This window comes from Lethenteron reissneri, chromosome 37, assembly GCF_015708825.2.
Source record: "Lethenteron reissneri isolate LAM-NWPU_2019-01 chromosome 37, ASM1570882v1, whole genome shotgun sequence".
Taxonomy (NCBI): domain Eukaryota; kingdom Metazoa; phylum Chordata; class Hyperoartia; order Petromyzontiformes; family Petromyzontidae; genus Lethenteron; species Lethenteron reissneri.
Genome location: NC_083815.1, coordinates 3463367 through 3487910, shown reverse-complemented (window position 1 = coordinate 3487910; position 24544 = coordinate 3463367). Strand labels below are relative to the sequence as shown.

At 50.1% G+C, this 24544-nt stretch overlaps 2 protein-coding genes across 2 annotated transcripts; both read right to left on the bottom strand.

Annotated features, from left to right (window-relative positions):
- Positions 1 to 1758: 1758 nt before the first annotated feature.
- LOC133351421 (D(4) dopamine receptor-like) lies at positions 1759 to 9481 on the bottom strand. Its single transcript, XM_061566619.1, has 6 exons — positions 9066 to 9481; positions 8191 to 8303; positions 6448 to 6729; positions 5021 to 5267; positions 3314 to 3422; positions 1759 to 1982 (listed from the first exon to the last, which is right to left on the bottom strand). The coding sequence occupies exons 1-6, from the start codon at positions 9306 to 9308 to the stop codon at positions 1759 to 1761; spliced, it is 1218 nt and encodes a 405-aa protein (XP_061422603.1). The 5' UTR covers positions 9309 to 9481.
- Positions 9482 to 17086: 7605 nt separating this feature from the next.
- Positions 17087 to 23774, bottom strand: MGST1 (microsomal glutathione S-transferase 1). Its single transcript, XM_061566564.1, has 3 exons — positions 23547 to 23774; positions 20434 to 20522; positions 17087 to 19015 (listed from the first exon to the last, which is right to left on the bottom strand). Exons 1-3 carry the CDS (start codon positions 23658 to 23660, stop codon positions 18769 to 18771), a joined length of 450 nt encoding a protein of 149 aa, XP_061422548.1. The 5' UTR covers positions 23661 to 23774; the 3' UTR covers positions 17087 to 18768.
- Positions 23775 to 24544: the final 770 nt, after the last annotated feature.

Sequence of the window (24544 nt, the reverse complement as noted above, 5' to 3'; positions counted from 1 at the left end):
ATAATGACATATTCTTGGTTCTTTCGGTAAAGTCACGTAGAAGGGAAATAATCATTGTTATTGTTTAATATTTTGATTATTTTATGATTTCCCTTCTACGTGACTTTACCGAAAGAACCAAGAATATGAATCCCTGCAGTCACGAAAGCTTTACATTAAAATTTGATAACTGACATATTAAACTATGTTATTTAAGAAGAAAAAATTGTCACAATTTTTCTAATAGGCTCCATTTTAAAAAAATCTGGAATGTTTATAACCGACATTAACAGAACATCAGAGTTAGTTGAGTGAAGGTCACAGCAATCATTGATGTGTGTTGAACTTCTTTTGCACCGTACGTAGACAACCGCGATACATCTTTTTCAGGAGGGTCTTGCTTCAAATGTTGAGCCACTCACATTTTAATCGTGTTGTTGTTGGTGCTTCATGGAAGGACAGTGCCTGCATGAAAACATGCAACTACAAATGATCTGCAACCCACTTGCTGTACTGTCATCTAGAGGCGACCGACTTGTGTCTCGTGAAAATCGTCATCTCTGCTGAATCACCAACCCCCGGTTGGACAGGTGCTGAATCTTGGACGAATTTCCTTGGAGCTTTAGAGGCGAAAATTCACCACCCTCGCAGAGACCTGTGGAAATGTCGAATCGTCATCATCACACATCGCCATTTCTTCCTTCCTTATGCTAGACCCCACAGCTACTGAAAGGTCAACAACCATAACTCAAGGTCTGTTAATTCATCAACATCATCATCGTGACGGTCCAAGAGATCATCGTGACCAAACGTCACTGATGCGGCCATCACTTCCCTCTTGCTAGATTCTGGAATTGTTGAAACAAATTGACACTCGTTTTACAAAAAGCTAGCCCTTACACATCATCAACACATTGGATTTGCGGTGAGATTAGGCTGCCTATGGCCACATCGTCCGGCATGTCTGCAGTCATCCCGAAAGCTTGAAATCCAAGCAGGCTTTAGCCTGGATGGTGCTGAGCTGGGACAACTATGCACAACACGTGTTGCAGGCTGCTGTGGCGTTACTCTGCGGGCAACGCTGCGAAATACCATGTTACTAGACTTTATACTTATAAGTTTACACGTCCTATACTGTATGTGCTCAACCACCGCTACCATCTCGCACTAGCCAGCGTGGTGAAGTATGACCAAAATAAGCCCCACGACCCTGACGGCGTGGGGAGGCCCCTCACCCGCCTCCGATTAGCACGGTTGGCTACGTACGGTGCGAAAAAAGTCCAACTCACGTACGAACATCCAGCAACGGACTGACAAAAACTGGTCTGTTACATGTACATAAGATCATTATATAATTTTTTTTATTTTTAGAATGATTCCGCATTTATCGCGTGTCTTGTGACAACCGTTCCAATTAGCTGGGGCGCTTGTAAAGATGCTCCATCAATTGAGTTCACCATGCGCGAGCAACCGATTGACTAACTGTAGTGTGCCCATTTATACTACTAATATGTACTGACTATTGAACTTATTTCGCACCATACGTATCCAACCTTGCTAATCGGAGGTGCCTTGGACTAAGGCGCCATACACATCCATATCAGATAAGATTGCGAATTACACTTCTTTGGAAAAGGGACGCACGCACCGTTAGGAGAGGTTGCAGCTCGGGATGACTTCTCTGTTGGCAAATGACAGATTTTCTCGCATCCCAGCACCCATCATCCCCACCTCTCTCTCTCTGCGCACCCCCCCACCACCGAACACCTCCACACGATGTCAACAACGGCGGCGACGCGGCGAGCTCCGGCAAGGGCAGCGTCTGCGGAGTGCGCGCCTGAAGTCCGGGTTGAAGGCGGCGTAGATGAGGGGGTTGAGGGCGCTGTTCACGTAGCCCAGCCACGTGCAGGGCCCGCTGGCCAGCGCAGGGGTCCGGCAGGCGGGACACACAGCGTGGGACACGTGCACGACGAAGAACGGGGTCCAGCACACGAGGAATGCGCCTGGGAAGCGGGGTGCGTAAAACCGATGCCGCAATGTTAATTGTACATAGGCAAACATCCACACGTGTATTTACAATAAAGGGGAGGGGGGGTAGATACAGATGTGTCGTTGAAACCCGCCACCAGCCGACACAGCGACTTAAGGGGGGGGAGGGGGGCAGAGCTTTGTGACGTCATATTTGAAGGGGGGTCTGACTTTTAGTGATACCGTGTGACAAGGGGGGGGGGAGGGTCAAAAATCGTCCAAAATCGCGTGACGTCATTTATGGACGGACCCTTAGTGAGGTTTGTCTCGTAAACAAAACGTGCCATGGCAGTGTGGAGGTTGCTCTACCAGCAGCTACTGATGACAGTGATGCCGCTGCTGCTCCTGCTGATGATGCTCTTGCTGCTACAGCTCAAGATGATGGTTTACGCGTATAACATATGGCATAATCACCATTAATCTATAATAAAAAAACAATTATCCAGTGCTATAGGCTGCCTACATACGAACCGAGCCACAACATGTCCTATGCGCAAAGCATGCAGCTCGCATGCACGTGCACCCAGGCCAGTGGTGAAGCGGAGTTGGCATAGGAGCCCTGTACAATTGAACCCCATTTAGGAGCCCGGTGCCTTGGCCCCGCCTGGCACGTGAGCACACGTGTAGTTGCACCACCTGGCACACTCGATAGCCAAGCCACTGAACCAACCCTTAAAATGCAATTCAAAGTGGAAGCGCAGTACAGAGCAAATGGGTAATATCAGTGTCCCGCAGAGATATGGTCCGATCGCTGAGACGTAAAGAGATATTCTGAATTTTTTTTCATAAAAGATAAACAAGCGACAGAGATTAACCATTTGCATACCATGGTTTAAGATGATTGAAACGAAAGTGATGAACAAGGAATAGAGATGAGAAAGAAGTGGATAAGAGACACAGATTCGTGATATGAATGAGCATGATCGAGATTAAAGAGCTGGAGACAAGAAATCCACACGAGTGGTCACTGGTGGCATAAGTGCAATCGTCCAGGTGGAGCCGCAATATTGTTGAGAAAACAAATCCCATGCGGGTTCTCAGGGGGCCCCAACTCGTAGCTTTGGCCACCAGGGGGTCGAGGGGGGGGTCAAGGCACCCCTGTCCCCCTGCTCGTTACACCACTGGTGAAGTACTGCACACACGTATACAATACAAAGTGGAAGTACTGCACAGACGTGCACACACGTGCAGTACTGCATAGGCGTGCCCTACCAACAAACCGATCATTTTAAAAACAGAGCCCCCCCCGAGTGAATCAAGTTGATGAACCACTGTGTATGGAGCATCTGAACTCACTGCATCTTACCGATGACGATGGGAAGCACCTTCATGGCTTTGCGCTCTCTTCGGCCGATGAACCGGCTCGGTCTCATCCCACTCACCTCCTCGGTGGTGCCTCTCCTGCCGCACGAGCCCTACGGACCGCACGCCCCCCCCCCCCCGGCTCCGTGTGAGTAACGCGTCGTCGTAGTCATCGTGGGGGACGCACGACACGCGGAGCGGACACCCTTGATTGTACCGCGTGCTGGAGCGCCCTCTCCTGTCGGGCACAACGCCGACCCAACTGGAGCGATCCCGCAATTAATCGCGCCTGAGAATTGCCCAGCCCGGTGCCGAAAGGTGGGGAGAGATGTTATAACTACCTCGACCCGGGTTCGATCCTGACCCTGACGCCTCTTGTATAATTGGAGTTTGCATGTCTCTCTCCCCGTGGTCGCGTGAATTTTTCTCCGGGTCCACTGAGTTTTCTCTCCGCATTTAGAATCAACGTGTGCGTTTAGAGCAGTGGTTCTTAACCTGGGGTGCGCGCACCCCCTTGGGGTGCAAGATGCCCTTTCTGGAATTGCGAGACATGGCCAGAGTTTTTTTGAAGGTAAATAATCGAAACACAGATTAAGCACGAGCACGTAAGTACAACTACTTTGTTTCAGCAAACCTATGTATTTATTAACATTGTACGTTTTGTTACAATTGTAAACCAAATGGGTGCAAGGCTGCATGGAAAGTTAAGCACCAATTAGAAAAATTGTCTGCTTTTCATGTCCACGTGACAAGCCATTTCGTCGAGCTGCCATTTGTGGCCAGGTCGCTTCTGAAAAATAACTCAGTGGGCCTCACCTGGTCAAATAAAAACAAAGTTTAGTTGTAACTTAGATAGCAGCGCAGCAAGTAGATTGCCGATATACGCGCACCGCTTTGCGCGTGTTCCCTCTCTCTCTCCACGTGGTGTTTTCTCCACTCTGCTGTCTCCTCCCAAGCACAACACAACGCCCAAAACGTTGATTTTGGCGATCAACTCATTGCAGAGACTCAGTCCGTCTCATTTGCGTGAACCAAACAACTCAACACGTTCATCAGTAACAACACTGTGGCCTTAAAAGGAAAACATATCTATATAATAGGCGACATGTCGGGAAATGGCCCTTCGTAGCAATTATGCTACGTGCATTTGGTGAGTGGTGGAAATTCCACTATTCTTATTGTGAAAATGTCTCCATATCATGGTACCATGTTGCCAAGAACACAATTAGTAAATTCTATTTTTAAATCCTTTATATTAAGTTAGCTTGCTTGCTTAGGACCGTGCAAATCTTTCGGTCGTTTTTTAACCCACTTCCCGTGATCCAATCGAGCTGACATTTTCCACACAGACTCGTTGTGCGTGACAATTAATGTTCGTGAATTTTTTTTCTCCAAAATTGCACACTTTTTAGGATAAAAATATTATATTTAATTACCAATTGCTTAATGGTGCAATGCAATCATCTGACCCATAGGTGGCAGCCATCTCAAGCCAGAGGACGAGAGGACTCTAGCCGCCACGTATATAAAGGATTTATAGTGAAAAACTTAGTTTTTACGGGTTATACTTATTTACTCGTTTATAAATTCACCGATGGATGAAGGCCTCCCACCCATGTCGTCTCATGGTGGGTGTGATGTCGCTCGTCACTCAGTGTTAGCCGTGGCCTGGAATCAAACTCAGGTCGCCACTCCAACCTGACCCCTTCACCTGTAGGTCGCGGTGAGCGCTGTTCATGGTGCTGCTGGTGGGGTTGGTGAAGGAGCTTGTATGCTCCTCCTTCTTCTCATCCTGATGATGCTGCTGCTGATGCTGCTGCTGCTCCTTCTCACCAGGGATTGAACTCTCACCCCGGCAGGTTGGAGACCCACTCGGCCTCACAACTCCTGCGCCGCTGAGCTGTCTCGTCCGCACACTCTCCTTGTCCTGGCTACGCCGCACGCTGCTGCTGCTGCATCTGCAATGGCCCGCGTGCATATTCAAAGCAATAACTATTATGGTGATAACAATTTTCAGCACTTTATTATTATACTTTTGGATAGAGGCCCTTCCCACGCCGTGTCGGCTAAGGGAATTGTTTGGCCATACCTTAGAACGCTGGTCAGTGCGGGTTGTATAAGGGGTGGCCAAGGATTGGTTCAGTTATAACTCGCCACTGATGTTAGCCGTGGCCTGGAATCTAACTCGGAATATTGGGTTCATTGCGCGGGTATTGGACTTTATATCGCGTAAATATTGTCAATAATGGCTCTTATTCTAGATTTGAAGCTTTCGTGACTGCAAGGATAATAAAAGTAAAATAAAACAAATTAAAAAATTCACGACGTTTCGGAAGCAACACAAGCCTCCGTCTTCAGGTGATACAGCTGTCGTGGCTGTGACGGTTCCACCTGAAGACGGAGGCTTGTGTTGCTTCCGAAGCGTCGTGAATTTTTAAATTTGTTTGATTTTACTTTTATTAATTTAAATTTTTTACCTACGTGATTTTACCGAAAAAACCTAAGAGTAATAATGGCTCTTCTTCATAGCACCCTGACTAAACGGCGCGGGGCCAGTGGTGGCTATGCACGTGGCCTGTAATCCAGCACTGTGGGGACAGCAGCGAGGGTTGGTGGCTCACCGCACGAATGTTGTGACACTCCTTTCCCGTGGGCGTCGAGGAGGAGAAGGCACTAGAGCGAAAATATGGACTAAGATCGTCTGTCCCTCCTGTGTGCGATAGACCAGGGGTAGGCAACTTGTGGCAACGGAGCCGCAGGCGGCTCATAAGCGACTGCTTCGTGACATGATTCATTAAGGACCACCGTCTCGTAGTCACGTGCATTGCGGCTCTTGAAACATTGAGTTGTTTTTACAACCCCCTGAGATAGACTGGGTTTTCCCTGGGTGCTTCGGTTTCCTACCACGGGCAAACACTCATTAACAGGATGAAAACATATATAGAGAGGACCCCAGAGCTTGGGCAATTGTCGGTCGCCGGCTCGCCGCCTGGTTGTCTTCCTGGCCGTCTGTGTTTCCTTGCGCCTTCTGAGAATATTGTGTGTGTTTACAAGTTTATCGTATATACGTTAAACATTTGTTATTTTAAGGCCAACGCAGCAGCAGCAGCAGCAACGTCACTGAATAATTGATCTTACTTATGCCGCGCACTCCATCTCCGTAGCCCCCGGCAGACGCAGCAGTAGAGCGCGAGCATGGCCGGGCAGGGCACGAAGAAGGAACACACGGACGAGAAGATGACGAAGGCAGGCCGCTCCAGGCGGCACACGGCCGGGTCGCGCTCCGGGTTCGAGTTCGCACCCAGGGCCAGGGGCGAGGCGAGCGCCAGTGAGAGGAACCACGTGGCGGCGATGAGGGCTGCCTGGCGCACGTTCACGCGCTTGTGCTCGTAGCGCAGTGGCGCGCGCACCGCGATGAACCTGCTCGCGAACACGCGTTCGCGCGCGTGCACACGGAGACGCGCCTCCGATTAGCACGTACGGTGCAAAATAAGGTAAACATACATACACACGTACATGCACGCGCACGCATAGAGGCGGATCATTCGTGCACGCGTAGGGAGACGCGCAAGCACACAATGGACAAAGATCCCCCATATAGCCTTGGCAGGCTGTTGGGACAAGTGCTGTTAGCAAGCACATATGAAGAACGTCATGCCCTGGCTGCCTTTGTATCTCTCATGGCGATTTTTTTACACATCGCACCAGGTACTCATTTGAGGTTGAGTCGACCCAGGGGAACCCCGAGACCGGTAAAGTCACGTAGATAGGAAAATAATAAAAATAATAACAATATCCCGACGTTTCGATCGCAACACAAGCAATCGTCATCAGGTGAAAAAATTGTGGGAGAGCTGCTGAGGCAAGGAAAAACATATTTGCTTGTGTTGCGATCGAAACGTCGTGATATTGTTTTAATTTTTTCATTTGTAAAATAATTTTTCTATCTACGTAGCTTTACCAAAAGACCCAACGTATATCTATTGCTTTGACTCTAAAGTGATGAGGATTACTCTGCATGTCAGAGCAGGTAGAAAAGTGCTGTTCCCTACGTCACTCGAAGCGATCTCAGCGGTAGCTCTGTGACATCCACTTCCGTCGACCATCTCTAATACGAAGGGTTGCACTGTTGTGCAAGAGATCCAAATGGATTCATCATCTCATTACATGAGGCCGATATCACAATCGGGCTAATATTGGACATGTTTTTTCCCTCTAAATGTATACACATTATTGAAAAACGCCGCGTAGACACTGAAAAGCAGTGCTCTTCATCGCAAGGTCCCGCGTCCCCTGGTCGCCTTTAGTGCATTCCCTGATGTTGTGGACCCACGACAATACACAGAGAGTGAAAACACCGCCCATCATCATCAGTCGTGCTGCTGTCACCCCCCCCCCCCCCCGCCGCCCCCCCCCCCCCCCCCAGTGGTTTCAAATGTTGTGGCGGCCCTCACACTGATGATGAAGAACAAAAGAAAAATTAACCCGTAAAAACAAAGTTTTTCACTATAAATCCTTTATATGCGTGGCATCGGTTTTATTTTATTATTCATTTCTGTTTTTCTTGAGTAAGAGTTTCATTTTTATCACATTGGTATTTCAAATTAAATATGAAAAAAAAATCCTAAAAAGTGTAAAATTTTGGAGAAAAAAATTTCAGGAAAATAAATTGTCACGTACAATGAGTCTGTGTGCAAAATGTCAGCTCGATTGGATCACGGGAAGTGGGTTAAAAAACGACCGAAAGATTTGCACGGTCGTAAGCGCGCAAGCAAGCAAGCAAGTGAACTTAATATAAAGGATTTAAAAAGTTAGCGAAAATCACCGCTGTAGACGAACCAAAGTGACACCTTAAGCCGGGCTGTGGGTGGTATCTGACACCTGTCGAGGCTGATGGCGCACAGGTTGTAGATGGAGGCGGTGCACAGCATCACGTCCAGGGTCATCAGGGCGTCGCACAGCCCGCTCCCCAGGGTCCACACGCCGCTCAGGAACTGCTCGCACGGTTAGACGTTGCGTACGGTGCGAAAAAAGTTCAACGCACACACACGGCACGGTACGTACGCGCCGGGAGCGGAGGGGGCGAGGTCGGAATTTCCGAGACGGCAACATCGCCACCATCATCCGCATAAGCAGCAGCACGAACTAACTAAACAAAAAAATAAGCTAAGACTAAAAACACACCACAACCACATTGAGCAACCAAGAACACCGCCACCCACCGCTACAGAGTTGGGCATAATCCACGACACGAACACCCCTTCACACAAAGACAAAGCTCCCCCGTGTAGCCTTAACAGACTTAAGGGGCAAGTGCTGTTAGCGAGCACCTATGAAGACCGGTACGGCACACGAGGGGGTGGGTGGCCAGCACCACGCCTGGCCGCCTTCATCTCACTGGTGGCCATGTTTTAACACATCGCACCAGGTACTCATTTGAGGCTGAGTCGACCTAGGGGAGGCCCAGAACCGGTTCAGATAATCGTCACCGGTGTTGGCCGTAAGCGGGAATCGAACTCGGGTCGCCGTGTTAACAGCGCAGTGCGCTACCGCTCTCCACTATTTACACAAGACAAAGATCCCCCGTATAGCCTGAACAGATTGTTGGGGCAAGTACTGTTAGCGAGCACCTATGAAACCCGAACCGGAATAGCGCGCGAGGGAGGTGGGTGTTGGTGGCCAGCAACCATACCGCACACAGAGACACACACGGATGCGCGATTTGTGGACCCAACCCAGCCAGCTCAGCCACCCACCTCCGAATAGACGAACAGAGGCAGGACCAAGATGCCCACCAGAAGGTCGGCCACTGCCAGGCTCACGATGAACCAGTTGGTGGCCGTGCGCAGGGAGCGCTCGGTGGTCACGCAGAGGCACACGAGGGAGTTGCCGAGCAGAGTTGTTGCGACCAGACCCACGCCGAGCGCCAGTGCCGGGTAGCTGAGTCGTTCCTGTCCCTCGTCTCTCCCGTACGGCTCGCCGGAGCTCAGGTTGCGCATGATTGACTGATAGATTGGGGCTCACTGATTGGGTTTAGGTGAACGGCGTGCGCTGTTCGCGCGCGCGTGTGTGTGTGTCGAGGTGGGGGTTATTGCGCGTGTGTGTGTGTGTGTCTGTCTGTGCGTGAGAGTGAGTCGACTTAGTCTTAATTGAAGTCCTGGTGCGGTATGTACAATATCAGCACGGGGGAGACAAAGGCGGCCGGGCGTGGTGCTGGCCACCCACCCCCTCGTGTGCCGTACCGGCCTTCATAGGTGCTCGCTAACAGCACTTGCCCCGACAGTCTGTTAAGGATATACGGGGGATTTTCGTATTTATCTTGTATATTATGAGTGTGTGTGTGTGTAAAATACTGTTGGAAAAAATTAAACTTGCCCGGAAAACTACGAGACTGGTCGACTATGTGTGCAATTTATACAGTATTTAGATGTACGTGGCACATTGGAGTCGCAGAATGTTCATGAGTTAAGCTATCTTATCACTTATAATATGTGCATGTATTACCCTTTCATTATGAAATTGCTGCTCCTGTTGTTGTCACCTGTGTTGAAGAGACAGAGGCTGCTGTTGTCACCTGTGTAGACGAGACAGAGGCTGCTGCTGTTATGTCACCGGTGTAGACGAGACGGAGGCTGCTACTGCCGCTGCGTGCGATGCGAGCTGCAATGCTCGCAGCTCCGAGCTCGCAGCTCCGAGCGGGGGGGGGGGGGAGCTCGCAGTCAGGGATGACGCTCACGCACAGAATCGCACGAAAAAAACAAAGAACGCCCTCCCCCCCCGTGTACTCTTAAAAAAAAGACTGTTGGGGCAAGTGATGTTCGCGAGCAACTATTGTAGATGGAACGGCACGCGAGGAGTTATGGGTGGCTAGCACCATTGCCCAACCGCCTTTGTCTCCCCAATGGCGATGTATAACCGAGACATCGCACCGGGGAACTCATTTTAAGGCGCCGTTGACCGAGGGGATGCACAAAACCGGTTCAAACACCACTCGCCACTGATGATATCCGTGGTTGGGATTCACACCGATGTCGACTACTGTTGGTCACGGTGGGACGGGGGGGTGGAGGAGGCGGTGTTTAACCATACTTCACTCCGCTGGTTGTTTGCGCATAGGCTGGTGAAGCTGCGGTGAGCCTCTAGCCCCGGTTCAGACATCACTTCGCCACTGGTGTTAGCCGTGGCCGGGGAATTTAATTCAAGGAGCTCGGTTCATAGGGGAGACCGCTGCTCACCACAGCGCCGTGATAATAAAATGCTGCACAATATAATTGGGAGTGGGGGGGGGTGGAAAGAAATAGATAATTAAGTGACGTTCAAAGGATGTCATGTAACCCGGTGGGAGGCCCTTTAACCCCCACGTGCTCGCTGTGTCTCAGCAACACGAGAGGGGACAACACCGACACGCGCTTTCGCTGCGATAAATTGCCACGCGATAAAGCCGCTTCGTTCAGCTATCAATTGTGGCCAGGTCGCTTCTGAAAACGAAGCTAATGTCTCAGTGGGCTTTACCTGGTAAGATAAAAATAGTTTAGTTTTGTTGGTATATCTATTTTTTCAGTTATTTGTTTACCTTTCCTCTACTTTGTACTCCTGTCGTGTTTTTGTTTGCATTTGTTGTTGATAACGTTCTGACCCGCCCCTACTGGAGATCTGTGAGAAAAAAAGAGCTTTCTAGCTCATCGGATTATCCTCCAGTCAAAATCAAAATTCTGATCGCGTGTCGGAGCAGCGCCGACACCTCATCATCGACACGAGGATCAGGGGGTGTGTGGGGGCGGTGTGCGTGGGAGGGGGGGCGGTGTGCGTGGGGGGGGGTGTGCGTGGGAGGGGGGGGGGCGGTGTGCGTGGGAGGGGGGGCGGTGTGCGTGGGGGGGGGGGGTGTGCGTGGGAGGGGGGGGGGCGGTGTGCGTGGGAGGGGGGGTGTGCGTGGGGGGGGTTCACATGGTGTCAATGTGGTGTCCTGCTCAAGTGAGCAATGATGCGGTGCTTAATATCGACTCCTCGCACCAGGGGATGACATTCCTGGCAAGATTATTTTATCGTAATTATTTCCAGGCAAGCTAAGCGGGGCTTGAGCCTGGATGTGTGATTCTACGGGGGTGACCGCCATGCGTACAACCACTGGCCGAGCCAGTGGGGGGGGGGGGGGGGGTGGCACGTGCCCCCCCAATGATCCGATCGAAATTAGGGATTTCGATCGGATCATTGGGGTTTATTAGTAATAAATCGGCATTTTGCGACCCCCACTTCCATTGTGTAGCATATTTTTACGTGCCAAGGACTCTATGAGATGATAGGACAATAGTCTGAGTCCATAATTGGCAATAAGTAACGGCAAAGCAGTTATAAGTGACTCAGAATTGTGCGCAGTTGCGTCTACACAACACGACTTCCCTGAAGGCGTCAACACCTTCAGCGAGCGCGATGCCGATCACACGACGCGGTTCGAAATCGACCCTCGATCGATGGCTGCGCCATCGCCGCACACGCGTCGAATTAAAAGCAAGGGGCAAGTCCTGACTTACTAACAACTCCTCTATCATTTTTCATTGCTGGAGGGGTTGCCCCCCCCCTACCTGAAAATCATGGCTCCGCCATCGCTACAACGCAGACGGTGTGGGTCGTGCAAGCGGAGCGACGTTGAGACCAGTGCAGCGACATACACGGCTGTGCTGTACCTATGGGGCCGTCCATAAATGACGTCACGCACCTAGGGGGGGGGGGAGGGTCAGACATTTGTGACGATGTGTGACGAGGGAGGGGGGGGTTTGAGAAATGTGACGTCACATCAAAATTCGCAACTTTAACTAAATATAGAATTGTTATAACAACACTAATTGTTATAACAACACTCCTACAACATCAGAGTGCAGCGCCACATTAAATACGCACTACAATGACAATAGCTTAAATCGATTTGAAGCATGTTTCATTTTAAAAATGGAAATATAGTTTGTGGGGGGGCAGAGCTTTGTGACGTAATATTTGAGGGGGGTCTGACTTTTTGTGAAGCCGTGTGACGGCGGGGGGGGGGGGGTCAAAAATCGTCCAAAATCGCGTGACGTCATTTATGGACGGCCCCTATATGTCCCCACTCCTGTAACGCTCCCCACACTGCACTGACCCCGCCACTCACCAACGTGGCGAATTCTCATATTCTTGGTTCCTTCGGTAAAGTCACGGAGATAGAAAATAAAAACAAATTCCCGTTGAGTAACTCCGCCACGCACACAATCCGCGCGGCGTGGGGTAGCCCTCGTCCTCATCCAGCAGTAGATAGACACACACACCACACAAATAGGGCCTGTTCATGTTGACAGAGCAATTACGGCGGTGATCGGGTCTCGCGTTGTTTCGGACGGAGCGGATCTTGGCTCCCAATTAAATGTGAATGATGGGTGAAGTCGTGCGGCGCGCGTGGGGGCGTTGGAGGCGACGGTGCTCGTCACATGTCGTGACAATCGACGAGCCAGACGGCAGATCATCTCGTTGAAAGACGAGGGATACACCGTCTCGCGAGTGCTCTGCCGATGAGACGCTGTCTGTCGAAACCGGTCCACAGTTTTGCTTTGCGCTGCGTGCGTATCAACGCCGCTGGGTATTTTACGCAACTTCCATTAGCATGGTTGGCTAGGTACGGTGCGAAAGAAGTTCAACAGACATACGCTCCTCTTTCTGTCTCTCAGTGTAATCCCAAAAACACGCTTCTCTCGATACCACACTTTGAGGTTTATGTTCGATTTGCTTCGTTAAAAGGCCACGCTTGTGATCATATAGCAGCCTACTTTAATATTCTGCGTTGTCGTCCCCGCCATAGGAATGTGGAATGCTCATCGCTGACCAACAACAGCGCAGAAGGGCGCCGCCCAATGCTCGTTTGAGTAATGCACATGTTCATTTGACATCGGGGAGGGAGCGATAGCCAGATGTTAACTACCTCGCCTGGTATGCAGGTGGTCGTGGGTTCGATCCAGACCCTGACGCCTCCTGTATATTTGGAGTCTGCGTGTCTCTCTCTCTCTCTCTCCCCGTAGTCGCGTGGATTTTTTCTCCGGGTCCTCCGGTTTTCCCCTCCACATTTAGGCAACACGCGTTCAGAGTATTTGGATGCTGGAAATTACCACGTGATAAGCCACTTCGTTCAGCTGTCATTTGTGGCCAGGTCGCTTCTGACAAAGAGCTACATCGCTCAGTGGGCCTTACCTGGTAAAATACCCTAAAAAATATTTTGTTTTAATATCGTTCAACTCCTTGCAACAGGGTTCCATACCAACCCAAGCCCGGCCACTGTCCCCGCGTCCCTTTGCGAGTTCACGGGGCAGTGATGTAGCTATCGAGTGAGTGTCCAGGCGCAGACGGTGAAAATTAATCGAGGCACACGTGCGGAAGGGGCCCTACGAAGAGTCGAAGGAGAGGAGGCGGCGACGGGAGGGAGGGTACATTGGACAGAGTCGCGGGGTAATTGAATTCCTTGCACACCAAGGCCAATGCCAACCACGCTTCGGCTCCGAGTAGAAACAAGAAGACTCACATTCGACAACAACATTGCCCTAAAAGGAAAAAGAACAACAACAACATGATTGACGGCGTTTAGGTAATGGTTATTCTGCAGAGCTCTTAGATGATCCATCTTCATAGCAACATAGATAGTACATGTGATGTGAAAAAGAACCAATGCCCGAAATGTTACCTTTTATATATTTTCTTTTGGGGCAGCATCATTGACGAATGTGCTGAGATGTTGTTGCTTGTGCTCGTGCACCACTGTCACCGCATTATCACAACAACAACAACAAACACATTTTCCATAACCGATTGGAGCCAGTCAAGAACCTGCGCTTTCTCCCTCGTCAGTATCACCTCTGCTCCCCTCCCACCCCTTCATCGTCGAGACGACGGCAGGACATATTTGCATTTCAAAAGGTGCCGCATGAAAGACGCGTCGTGGTCGGAAACCGACAAATTGAGTGCAGCAGCAGCAGCAGCGGCATCGTCAATTAAAGTGTCTAGCAATACACTCTCTTTCTCTCTGTGTTTCTCCATTGCCCCTCCGTAACTATGGAATGGATTAGAATGGACGAGACGAATACATTTGCATGTGAATTGAAGTTTCTCAACCGCCGAATCCATCAGCTACATCGCGATGGCCCACGTGGTCCTTCTAAGTGGACTCAGCCTTGGGGCGGCCAAATAATGCGGCCGTGCGCTGTGGGTCGACCACGCCAGCCCATGATCTTCTCCATATATATAAAAGGCCAAGTTGTGATTATGTGTCTGTTCAAAATGTTTAGCGTACTTCCCGACATGCAACAAACTGGAAATTTGCCATGTGGGTACTTTCCAGACTGTACACCATGCAAAAATTATAAAAATACACTTTTGTTTTTTGGGGGGTGGGGGGGAGCTCAATAATGCATTTAGTTTTTGCACGGCAAGTCAGCTGTGACGTCAAATCTGTCACGTAACCCGCGCATGTGGAAGCGTCACGCATTGTAGTGTCGTGGTTAGCGCGCTGCGCTACGAACCCGACGACCCGAGTTCGATTCCCGCTCACGGTCAACACGGTCACGATTATTTTAACCGGTCCTGGGCCTCCCCTAGGTCGACTCAGCCTCAAACGAGTAACTGCTGTGGTGTGTGAAGATCGCCACTGGGGAGACAAAGGCGGTCAGGCGTGGTGGATCCAAGTCTCGGGCGAAGCCGGGTAGTACAGCTAGTTAATTATAAAAGGTGTTCGCGAACAGCACTTGCGGGAGGGGGTGTGTTGCCTTTGTTTTGAAGTGGTGGTGGTGATTATATTTATTGGTGGTGTTTGAGCCACTTAGTAGAAATGTACCGGTTCTAAACTTATCACAGTCAGCTAAAACACGTTTCTGTTAAAATTATTACCAAAGCTCGCGGTCTGCTGAACTCAAGGCATTAAACACCCTGCGCCATGAATTACGAAACGTCATCATCATAAGCAGCAGCATCAGAAGCGACGATCTATCCACATTTGCATGGATACGTTCCCAAGCCGTCACCTTATGGCGATGCAACTACGTCACTCGTACGCACGAGTTCATAATGATTCCATGGCTCCATCAAGAGGTTGACGATTGGCACCGGTGAACATTCTCACGCGATATTTAATTGTCACGTGTTCAGCCACCAGACGTAAGGGTTCCGTGTATCAGGACGAATCGATATCCTTGCAACCCTGCTGGGTTTTTTTTGTTGTTGACAGAAAATAACAAACGATAGACAACAATGATAAATCTAAGAGTTGACGAGACACGCATTGCTTGATAGAACGTGCCTTACATAGCAGGCTCACACAAGTGGACATTGCTATTGATCCCACGCAACCGTGTCTAGACGCAATTGAAATCTGACAATTGTTATATAGATTCGTGTGTGTGGGGGGTGGTGCAGTGGTTACTACTGCCCGGCGCTACGTACTCGGCGACCCGAGTTCGATTCCCATTCACGGCCATCATCGGTAGCGAATATCTGAACCGGTTATGGGGTTATGGGTCTCCCGTAGGTTGACTCAGCCATAACCAGGGAACCCGGCGTGATGTGTAAACAACAAGAACATACTGCCGGGGATACAAAGGCGGTCTGGCGTGGTTTCTGGCCACACACCAGGCCCTTGTGGCAGTGGTCTTCACAAGTGCTACTCGCTAACAGCACTTGCCCCAACAATCAGTTGAAGGCTACACGGGGGATCTTTGTCAGCGCTTTGAGTCTGCGTGAGCATGCAGGAACAAGTCTATGGAGCGCCTTTTCATCAGTCCCAGCAGCGCAATAACGACCATCATGCAAATTAAATAAATGTACAATATAATTGCGGACACACCTGCATCAAAATTATATTTAAAAAATACGCCAATTCTACGTGTATATATATCTACACAATATAACATATCCAGATGTGTTCATATTACGGCCAGGGTGACGGCACCTCCTCGACGCCTACGCGATTGGATCGTCGCAGCGCGCGTGTGTGACCCACCAACCCTCGCCGTCTCCCAAGGCCACGTGCGTACAGCCACCGCCGTCGGGAAACACGGGTTCAGTTTGTAGTTATGAAGAGGAAAAAAAAAAACCTCGATTTCATAATGAGATTCACAATTAGCCCGCAAAAAAGGTTGTGGAGCAGAGGGTCAACCTATAACACACGTTGCCGGTGTCCACGTGTCCGAGGCATGAGGACAATTAGAGAACCCAAATTGTAATCTGAATAATCTCTACATTTACGCTCTAATGGAACGGTAGCGGCTTTTCAAATTGGGTCATCAAATTGCAATTACTCTGTGCTCCCCACGGTCGTAATTTGTATTTGATCCCCCACGTCGATCGAGCGCGGGCGATCGAGCGCATCGCTTCATATGCCAGCGTGGGTTGGACAATTGCTCTCGCGCGCGTCCGTCTTGACAGATTTCGGTGCACGAGACGTGGGGTGGTGTCGTGCCGAGACGGGGAATGCGCCCCCCCACCCCCCACCCCCCACCTCGAAAGACGCCGTGACGCTTGAGTAATCTGCCGAGTCGTTTACCGAATCTTGCAAATGTTTGGGCCGTGACGCCGGCGCACGACGGCCTCCTCTCGCCAACGACGTCACGGGGGTCTTTAACGTCCGCTGTAAAGCGGGCGGCGCGTCGTTGCTCAGCCAGTAATCGCATGCTGGCGGTGATAATCGTGGTGTGAAGCGAAGGTGGGGGGGGGGGGGGGGAACGGGAGGCATAAACTCAGTTTTAACGCGATTTATCCGAGACACTGGGAGCACGCGCGCCATCAATCAACGAATTTATTCGTAACACGACGAGATGAAACCTCAGAGAGAACGGACTTGTGAGGGGGTGGGGGTGGGGGGTAGGGTGCGCCGACGCTTGTAAAACCAAAACACCTCTGTGCACAGGCGTAGACCACGTACGAGGTCACGCGAGCGATATCCGGCAGGTTCCAACATTGCGTGCCGTGGACAATTAAAATATAAAATGATTGAGGTTGTCCGATTATTTACTGTCACAGCGGTGTTGCCGTCGGTAGAATTTGCACAAACGCGCAGTAAACCGCGTGAGGGTGGCCCCGTTAACAACACTCGTGGACACGCACATCCACCTTCCTTTGCCAACCCACTGCTAGATGAGGGCCTCCCCACGCCAGGTGCATCATTGGGGTTATTTGACCAAACCGCACCATGCTGGCTGGCCAGCTCGGGTTGGGAGCATAGAAGAACTGTGCAACAATGCATTTTTACTGCACTGCTCTCTGCTGCTCACCCATGTAGCCCCACAGGAACACACGTCCCGGGTATGGGTATATATATGTCTGCAATAGCTCTTTGTATTATTTGGTTCTTTCGGAAAAGTCACGTAGATAGAAAATAAAAATTCAAATTAAAAATATTTGTCATTTTTATTTTTTTATTAAAAAAAAATTTTACTTTAATTTGTAATAATTTTTTATTTAAAAAAATAAAAAATATTAAGAAAATATGTTGCCCATTATTTATTTATTTATTTTATCTACGTGACTTTACCGAAAGAACCAAAGAATATGAATTCATGCAGTCACGAAAGTTTTAAGTCAAAATTTTGCTCTTTGTAGTTTGGGTTGTGCCTCTTAACCCTTTCACGTTCCGAGACGTCTGCAAGTTGTACGGCGAGTCCCGTTTATCTCTGAATCTCGGAACGCGCAAGATAGTTCAGCGTTCATTTTATTTAGATAGCGCCGTTGTTTTTAAAGACACTCACCGCAGAGAACTGAACGCAACACGACCACACTCTACGATAGCTGGCGCCAAACTGTGCCACACGCCCTCCCGCATGGCCTTGTGGGAGCCTCGGTGCTGATAAAGTTATGTTATTTGAGTTTTTTCTACCATTTTTTTAAATAACGTACACATACATCATCTCAATGGAATCGGAAGAAAAACTGATGACGTACAAGATAGTGGTGCCCCAGGGAGAGCTTGTGTATAAACCCTGCCACCGGGAACGCCGGAGAGATTTGCACGTGGGTATTTTGTGGGGTATTTTGCAGGGGTTTGGCACTACTAGATTCATCGGCCTCTCAGAGCTGTGAGGGCAACGCTTGAAAAGTGAACCAAACATTTAAGAGGGTCCCTAGTAAAGCACATGAGGTGGAGTTATGGGTGGAGGTAGCATCATTGAGAGGGCTAGCGGTAGTGGCTGGTTGGCAATTTTGTTAGGATTTAAAGGTAGGGTTATGGTCAGCAAGACGGCTATTGCTCGTTGGTTAGGGATAGAGATACTACTACTCGTGGCTGGTGAGCTAGTTATGAGTATTGTGAGAGGGTTAGGACTAGTTTATGATTCGGCTAGTTTATTGTTAATGTTTGATCATTTAATTGGCTAACCTAAAACCACTCTGCGCCTCCTCCACAAATCGCAGTCTTCACCCTGGTGCCCCCAAGCCGAATCGGGGAGACCACCCCAACCGCCGGGCTCAGACGAAGACTCGGAGCCTCATCACCGCCACGGCCATGGAGAAGGTGGAGACGACGCCCAGCAGGTAGGCGATGGCTCGCGTCGGCTGGGGCAGCGGCGCCAGGTACGCGATGGTGTGCACGATGCGCGACGCCAGGAACACGCGGAAGTGGAGCAGCGCGATCCACGGGTCGGGCCCCGACAGCGCGTACAGCAGCCCCACGCCGAGGAAGGGCAGGATGTTCTCAATGTCGTTCTGGTGGCACCTGGTAGACCAGAGACACAGACCCATCAAGCCCGCTGTTGTAGCCTTAACAGAATTCGACTGTGAAAACCATTCCTAACTGGCTGAGCGACCACTCAAATCTGCCTGCCAGCGTTCTATGCCTTCAATGCTCTACGCCGTACCGACAAATACGGGGTGCTTCGAATCAATGGTCACACTTCTGAGAATTTGCAACAACACCACAAGTAATGTGCCTCCTACGAGCTCTGGGGACCACCTGGAGAAGATTCCAGGTACGCGTCGACATTGATGGCGAACAAGTGAAGATTATTTGGCTTTTTGAATGCGATTAACAATCATTTGTCATCATGTTATAGTGTATTATTCGTTCTTTTTCCATTAAAAACGATAGTCCCATATAAGTGTAAAAATAAATGTTAAGCACCCTGTATATAGGCAAAGACAAAGATCCTCCGTATAGTCTTAACAGACTGTTGGGTGAATGCCGTTAGTGATGGCAACTATGTAGGCCCCCACGGCCGATTCGGTTTTAGCGGCTCACCCCACGCCTGCGCTAAGACGCCTCGCTTTTGCATGACATTTGAAGAGCGACTGACAAGATATTTTAATGGCGTAGGTTCGGCGATCCATCCTCCAGCATCAGAGGTTGATCGATGTGTGGCGTCGGTACCTGCTGTGTAAGTGCATCATGGGCAGTGCTCGGTTGGGCGATGAACAGATTGCAACATCACCTCAATTGCACCTGCCGTGCGTCGTTCGAACGAGGTTAACCATAGCCTATTGCTTTCTTCCATACAGGCTGAAGCCAGCTCATTCCTGTCGGATCTCTGATGAGCTCTGTTAAGGGGTAATGGGAGATATATAGGAGGGTGCAGACTGTGTGTGTGTGTGCATGAGCATGGGGAGCCGTATTGCAGCGGTGAGCGCGCTGCGCTACGAACCCAGTAACCCGAGTTTTATTTTTTCTCTTGGGCTTCACCGGTTACGACTGATAACAGTGGAGAATATTTGAACCGGTCCCGAGCCTCCCCCTAGGTCGACTCAGCCTCAAATGAGTACCTGGTGCAGTGTGTAAACATTGCCACAGGGGAAACAAAGGCGGCCGGGCGCGGTGCTGGCTGACCACGCCACCCCCTTGAGCCCATGCTGTCCTTTGTAGGTGCTCGTCAACAGCACTTGCCCCAATGGTCTGTTAAGCCTACATGGGTGATCTTTGTCTTTGTATGCATTTCATCTCAAGTAAGTCAACCCATGGCACCTGGGCTTGTTCCGTCACCTCCTTGCCAGCGAGCCTTCGACACTTCACGTGATAGCCTCATAGTGCACCTAGCCTGGCACAGGCGCATTGGGTCTCGTCGTCACCACTTAGTGGCGAATGGCGGGTGTTTGTTATTGTGTTGTTGTTGTGGTTGTTGTGTTGTTATTTAGACAGCTCACCTCCTGACGCGCTCCACGCTCGGGTCGGTACGCAGGCTCTTCTTTGCCTCCTCCTTATTGCCCATGCAGTCTTCGGGGTTGGAAAACGCCTGCGTCGTCACAAGGGGCGCAAGGAGCAGAGCGGCGGGCGTCGTTAGGGCGCTCGCTGTTGCTGCGTCGGCCCAGGTGCGGCTGGTCCACGATTATCGGGCTCACGTTTCACTTTTTGACGACGTGCGTAACCGCCGGTGTAATCGGGAAGTGACTTTTTAACGTCGAACTAATGGGTTAATCAACAATTAGGATCGCGATTCGGATATGACGTGTACACGTAAAATAAGTGTTTTTTTTTAATTCTTCGAATGTTACCGATTTTGTGCCGACATCTCCACCCGCCAGCCAGTGGTGTTTTTGCCCGCTTCACAAACGTGTGGACCTCACCCCAAGTCCAAATTAGGCGCGCGACGATGCATTGATCAGTCGATTAAAACCAATTCTGACCATCGCGACGCAGGTATCGAATCGTTCATACAGGAATCCAGTATGTTGCAGCTACAATCCAATAATTTGAATCACCAACCCACGCTGACCAACATGAAGTGTGGTCAAACGACCTTACGCGGTGTGGAAAGGCCCTCATCCAGCAGGCGAGATGTCAATTCCCTCGCCTGGTATGCAGGAGGTCATGGGTTCGATCCCGACCCTCACGCTGCTGCTGTATATTTGGAGTTTGCGTGGTCTCTCCCCGTGGTCGCGTGGATTTTTCTCTGGGTCTTCGGGTTTTTCCCTCAACATTTAGAAACGTGTGTTTAGACTCTTTGGCTGTGATACATTCCCACGCGACGAGCCACTTCGTCGAGCGATCATTTGTGTCCAGGCTGCTTCTGAAAGAGAGCTCAGTGGGCCTCACACCTGGTAAAATACAAATAATAATTTAGTTTTAAATGGTTTAAAAGGCCCATGTTGTGATTTTTTTTCAGGTGACCGCTGCAGCCACTAGAGGCGTTACATCCACCACACAGTGGAAGGAGAAAAACAATTTAAAGCTTTCGTGACTGTAGGGATTCATCTTCTTGGTTCTTTCGGTAAAGTAATGTAGAGGGAAATAATAAAAGAATAAAAATAAAACATTAAAAAATACAATTCTCACGATGTTTTATTTTTATTATTTTATTATTTCCCTTCTACATGACTTTACCGAAAGAGCCAAGAAGAGAAAAAAAACAATCAAGAACGGATCCTTGGAATTGAATCGCAAATTCCGAATCGGTCGTCAATCCCGTGCAGGCCTTATCTGAACCTTGGCCGAGCCGTCTGCTAGGTGAGCTCGCCATGACGTGAGTACAGCACGAGCGGCACCAGTATGGTGCACGTCAGCATTGGGGAGACAAAGAGGGTGGGGACGTGATTCTGACCGCATCACTCACTCACGCGCGTGCGAGGCGCCTCCTACGATCCGTTAATAATAATCGGTGCTCGCTAATAACCTTTGCACCACAAGTTCATGCAGGGCTGAATGGTGGGTGCTTTTTTTTTGCACAACTGCGATATATACACACACACGCCACATTCAGTCTAATTGAAAAAACACGCAGAGTAAGTGGACTCCACACGCTCCCAAAAATCACACCACCCTCACCCGTTCATTCCAGTCCACAGTTCACCATATCTCAAACGTGGGTCTTGCTAAAACGTGTTCGCAGCAGCTGGAGCAGCAGCTGATGCACGTGCGAATCTAAAGGTCGCAGCCCGTGCAATTTCTTGCTCAGGCCAACCGCTGGTAAATAGGGCCCCCCTCTGCAGGTGTGAAGTCCAGAGTAACCACACTTGACCCCGCCGCGTGCGACCTGCCCTCTGATGAACTCTGTCGCGCCAATTTACATTGCTGGGTAGACAAGAGGTGGCTGTGTGCGGTGAGGATTTAGCCAATGTTTTCTCTCCAAACTACCAAAACGAACGAATTGGCGACATCTCGATATATTCTAAGTCCAGCGTGCTAACTCCTAACACCACTACACTACACCAGCATGCCTACTAAGCTACTTACTTGTGCGTGCGGAACGTGTGAGAAATGTTCCAACACGTGAACCAGGAAAATGATTCACTGACTGCCTCGTAACAAAGGATTTCTTTTCGTGAGACTTTGGCGCGGGGAATGTAACGCGTCACTTGTGTATCACCTGACACTGGAGTTCTTCAAGACAGAGAGAACTTAAATTATTAAAGACAAGAAACACTCAAACCTCGGATCTTTATCGATTGCACACTTCCTTGTGTATACATCTACCCATGGGGGCTGGGCAAGATAGGTTCAGATATTACTCGCCACTGATGTTAGCCGTGGCCAGGAATCGAGCCCAAGCCGCTGTTTGCTGGTATCGTAATGCAGTGCCCCCGCCGATCTGCTCCCATAAACACATGAAATATACGCACACAGACAGATATCTGATCCCTTCTAGCAGTGGTTCTTAATCTTTACTGCAGCCTTGCGTCTCGTTGGTTCTCAATCGTAAAGAAAATGTATGTTAATAAATACATAGGGTTTGATGAAACAGAGTACTGTAGTTGTAGTTACATGCCCATGCTTAGTTTGTGTTTCGAAACTTTCTTACTTTATAAAAAAAAATCTGCCATGTCTCCTACCCCCAGAAAGGGCATCTCGCACCTGCTGGGGGTGCATGCAGCCCAGGTTAAGAGCCACTCTGCATTATGGCCTTAGCAGACTTTTGGAGCAAGTGCCGTTTTTGCGAGTAGCACCCATGAACCGTATGCTCACGTTCACACATTCCTCTGCACACATACGGACGGGAATGCATTGGTGCGTGCACAGGTGAACGTGCAGGCACACACAGACATAACACACGGACATTAACACACACACCGATACTCTCTGCACCTACACGAACGCACATACAAAGACAAAGATCCCCCGTATAGCCTTAACAGACTGTTGGGGCAAGTGCTGTTGGTGAGTACGTATTAAGGCCGGCACGGCACACGAGGGGGTGGGTGGCCAGAACCACGCCCGGCCGCCTTTGTCTCCCCAGTGGCGATGTTTACACACCGCACCAGGTACTCATTTGAGGCTGAGTCGACACACACACAGACACACGCACGTGCCGCGTTATTTATACCTTGCGAGTGAAGCGATAGAACCCCGTGATCGGTCCCATCAGCATCATCTTCAAGAGAACCGCGGTGGCGTGAGTCGCGAAGGACGCGAACACGGCATCGTCGTAGAACACCATTGTGGACCTGTCGAGAGAGAGACAACTGCACAAGTGACAATGGGCACTGCGCGCTCAGCTCCACCTGAAAGAATGAGAGTGTGGTCGTGGGTTTAGCGAGATAGGAGGGGTGGGTGGATGGGAGGGGTGGGTGGCTGTGAAATATGAAAGGGCCTGGGAGAGGGGTGGAGTCATTGCGAAATCTCGCGGTGGAACACAAAAAAAAGTTGCAGGGCGGGTTTGGGAGGCGAAAGAGAAGCCAACCGGAGTGTACTGGATCGGAGTTGCCTGTTTGTGGCACGAAAGCCAAGGTTAGGCAATCGTAAACTCACAGCAATCCGCCCGTGTCTGTTTTATTTTCTTTGCTGCGTGAAAGTGGGGGGTGGCACAGTGGCTTGCGCACTGCGCTACGAACCCGGCCACCCGAGTTCGATTCACGCTCACGGCCACCAACGCCAGTGACGATTATACGAGCGGGTCCTGGATCTCCCCTAGGTCGACTCAGCCTGAAAAGTGTACCTGGTGCGGTGTGTAAACATCGCCACTGGGGAGACAAAGGCGGCCGGGCGTGGTGCTGGCCACCCACCCCCTCGTGTGCCGTTTTCCGGCCTTCATAGGTGCTCGCTAACAGCACTTGCCACTATAGTCTGTTAAGGCTACACGGGGGAGCTTTGTCTTTGTGTGAAAGTGGAGAGCGATGGGTGGCACGGTGGTTAGCGCGCTGCGCTACGAACCCGGCAAGGACGATGACCGTAGCTAAACAGTTCTGGGCCTCCCCTAGGTCGACTCAGCTTAAAATACTTAAGTGCATGGTGCGATATGTCAACATCGCCACGCGCGAGACAAAAGCGGCCGGGCGTGGTGCTTGCCACCAACCCCGTGGTTAAATAGGCGCTCGCTAACAG

Coding starts and splice junctions, on each gene's coding strand:
- LOC133351421 (XM_061566619.1), bottom strand. CDS start 9,308: ATGCGCAACCTGAGCTCCGGCGAGCCGTACGGGAGAGACGAGGGACAG. Junction 3,423..5,020: donor GCGCTCACCGCGACCTACAG/GTGAAGGGGTCA, acceptor TGCGGTCCGTAG/GGCTCGTGCGGCAGGAGAGG. Junction 1,983..3,313: donor GGTGCTTCCCATCGTCATCG/GTAAGATGCAGT, acceptor CCCGCTTCCCAG/GCGCATTCCTCGTGTGCTGG.
- MGST1 (XM_061566564.1), bottom strand. CDS start 23,660: ATGGTGTTCTACGACGATGCCGTGTTCGCGTCCTTCGCGACTCACGCC. Junction 20,523..23,546: donor TCTATCGCTTCACTCGCAAG/GTATAAATAACG, acceptor GTGACGACGCAG/GCGTTTTCCAACCCCGAAGA. Junction 19,016..20,433: donor AGCGTGGAGCGCGTCAGGAG/GTGAGCTGTCTA, acceptor CTGGTCTACCAG/GTGCCACCAGAACGACATTG.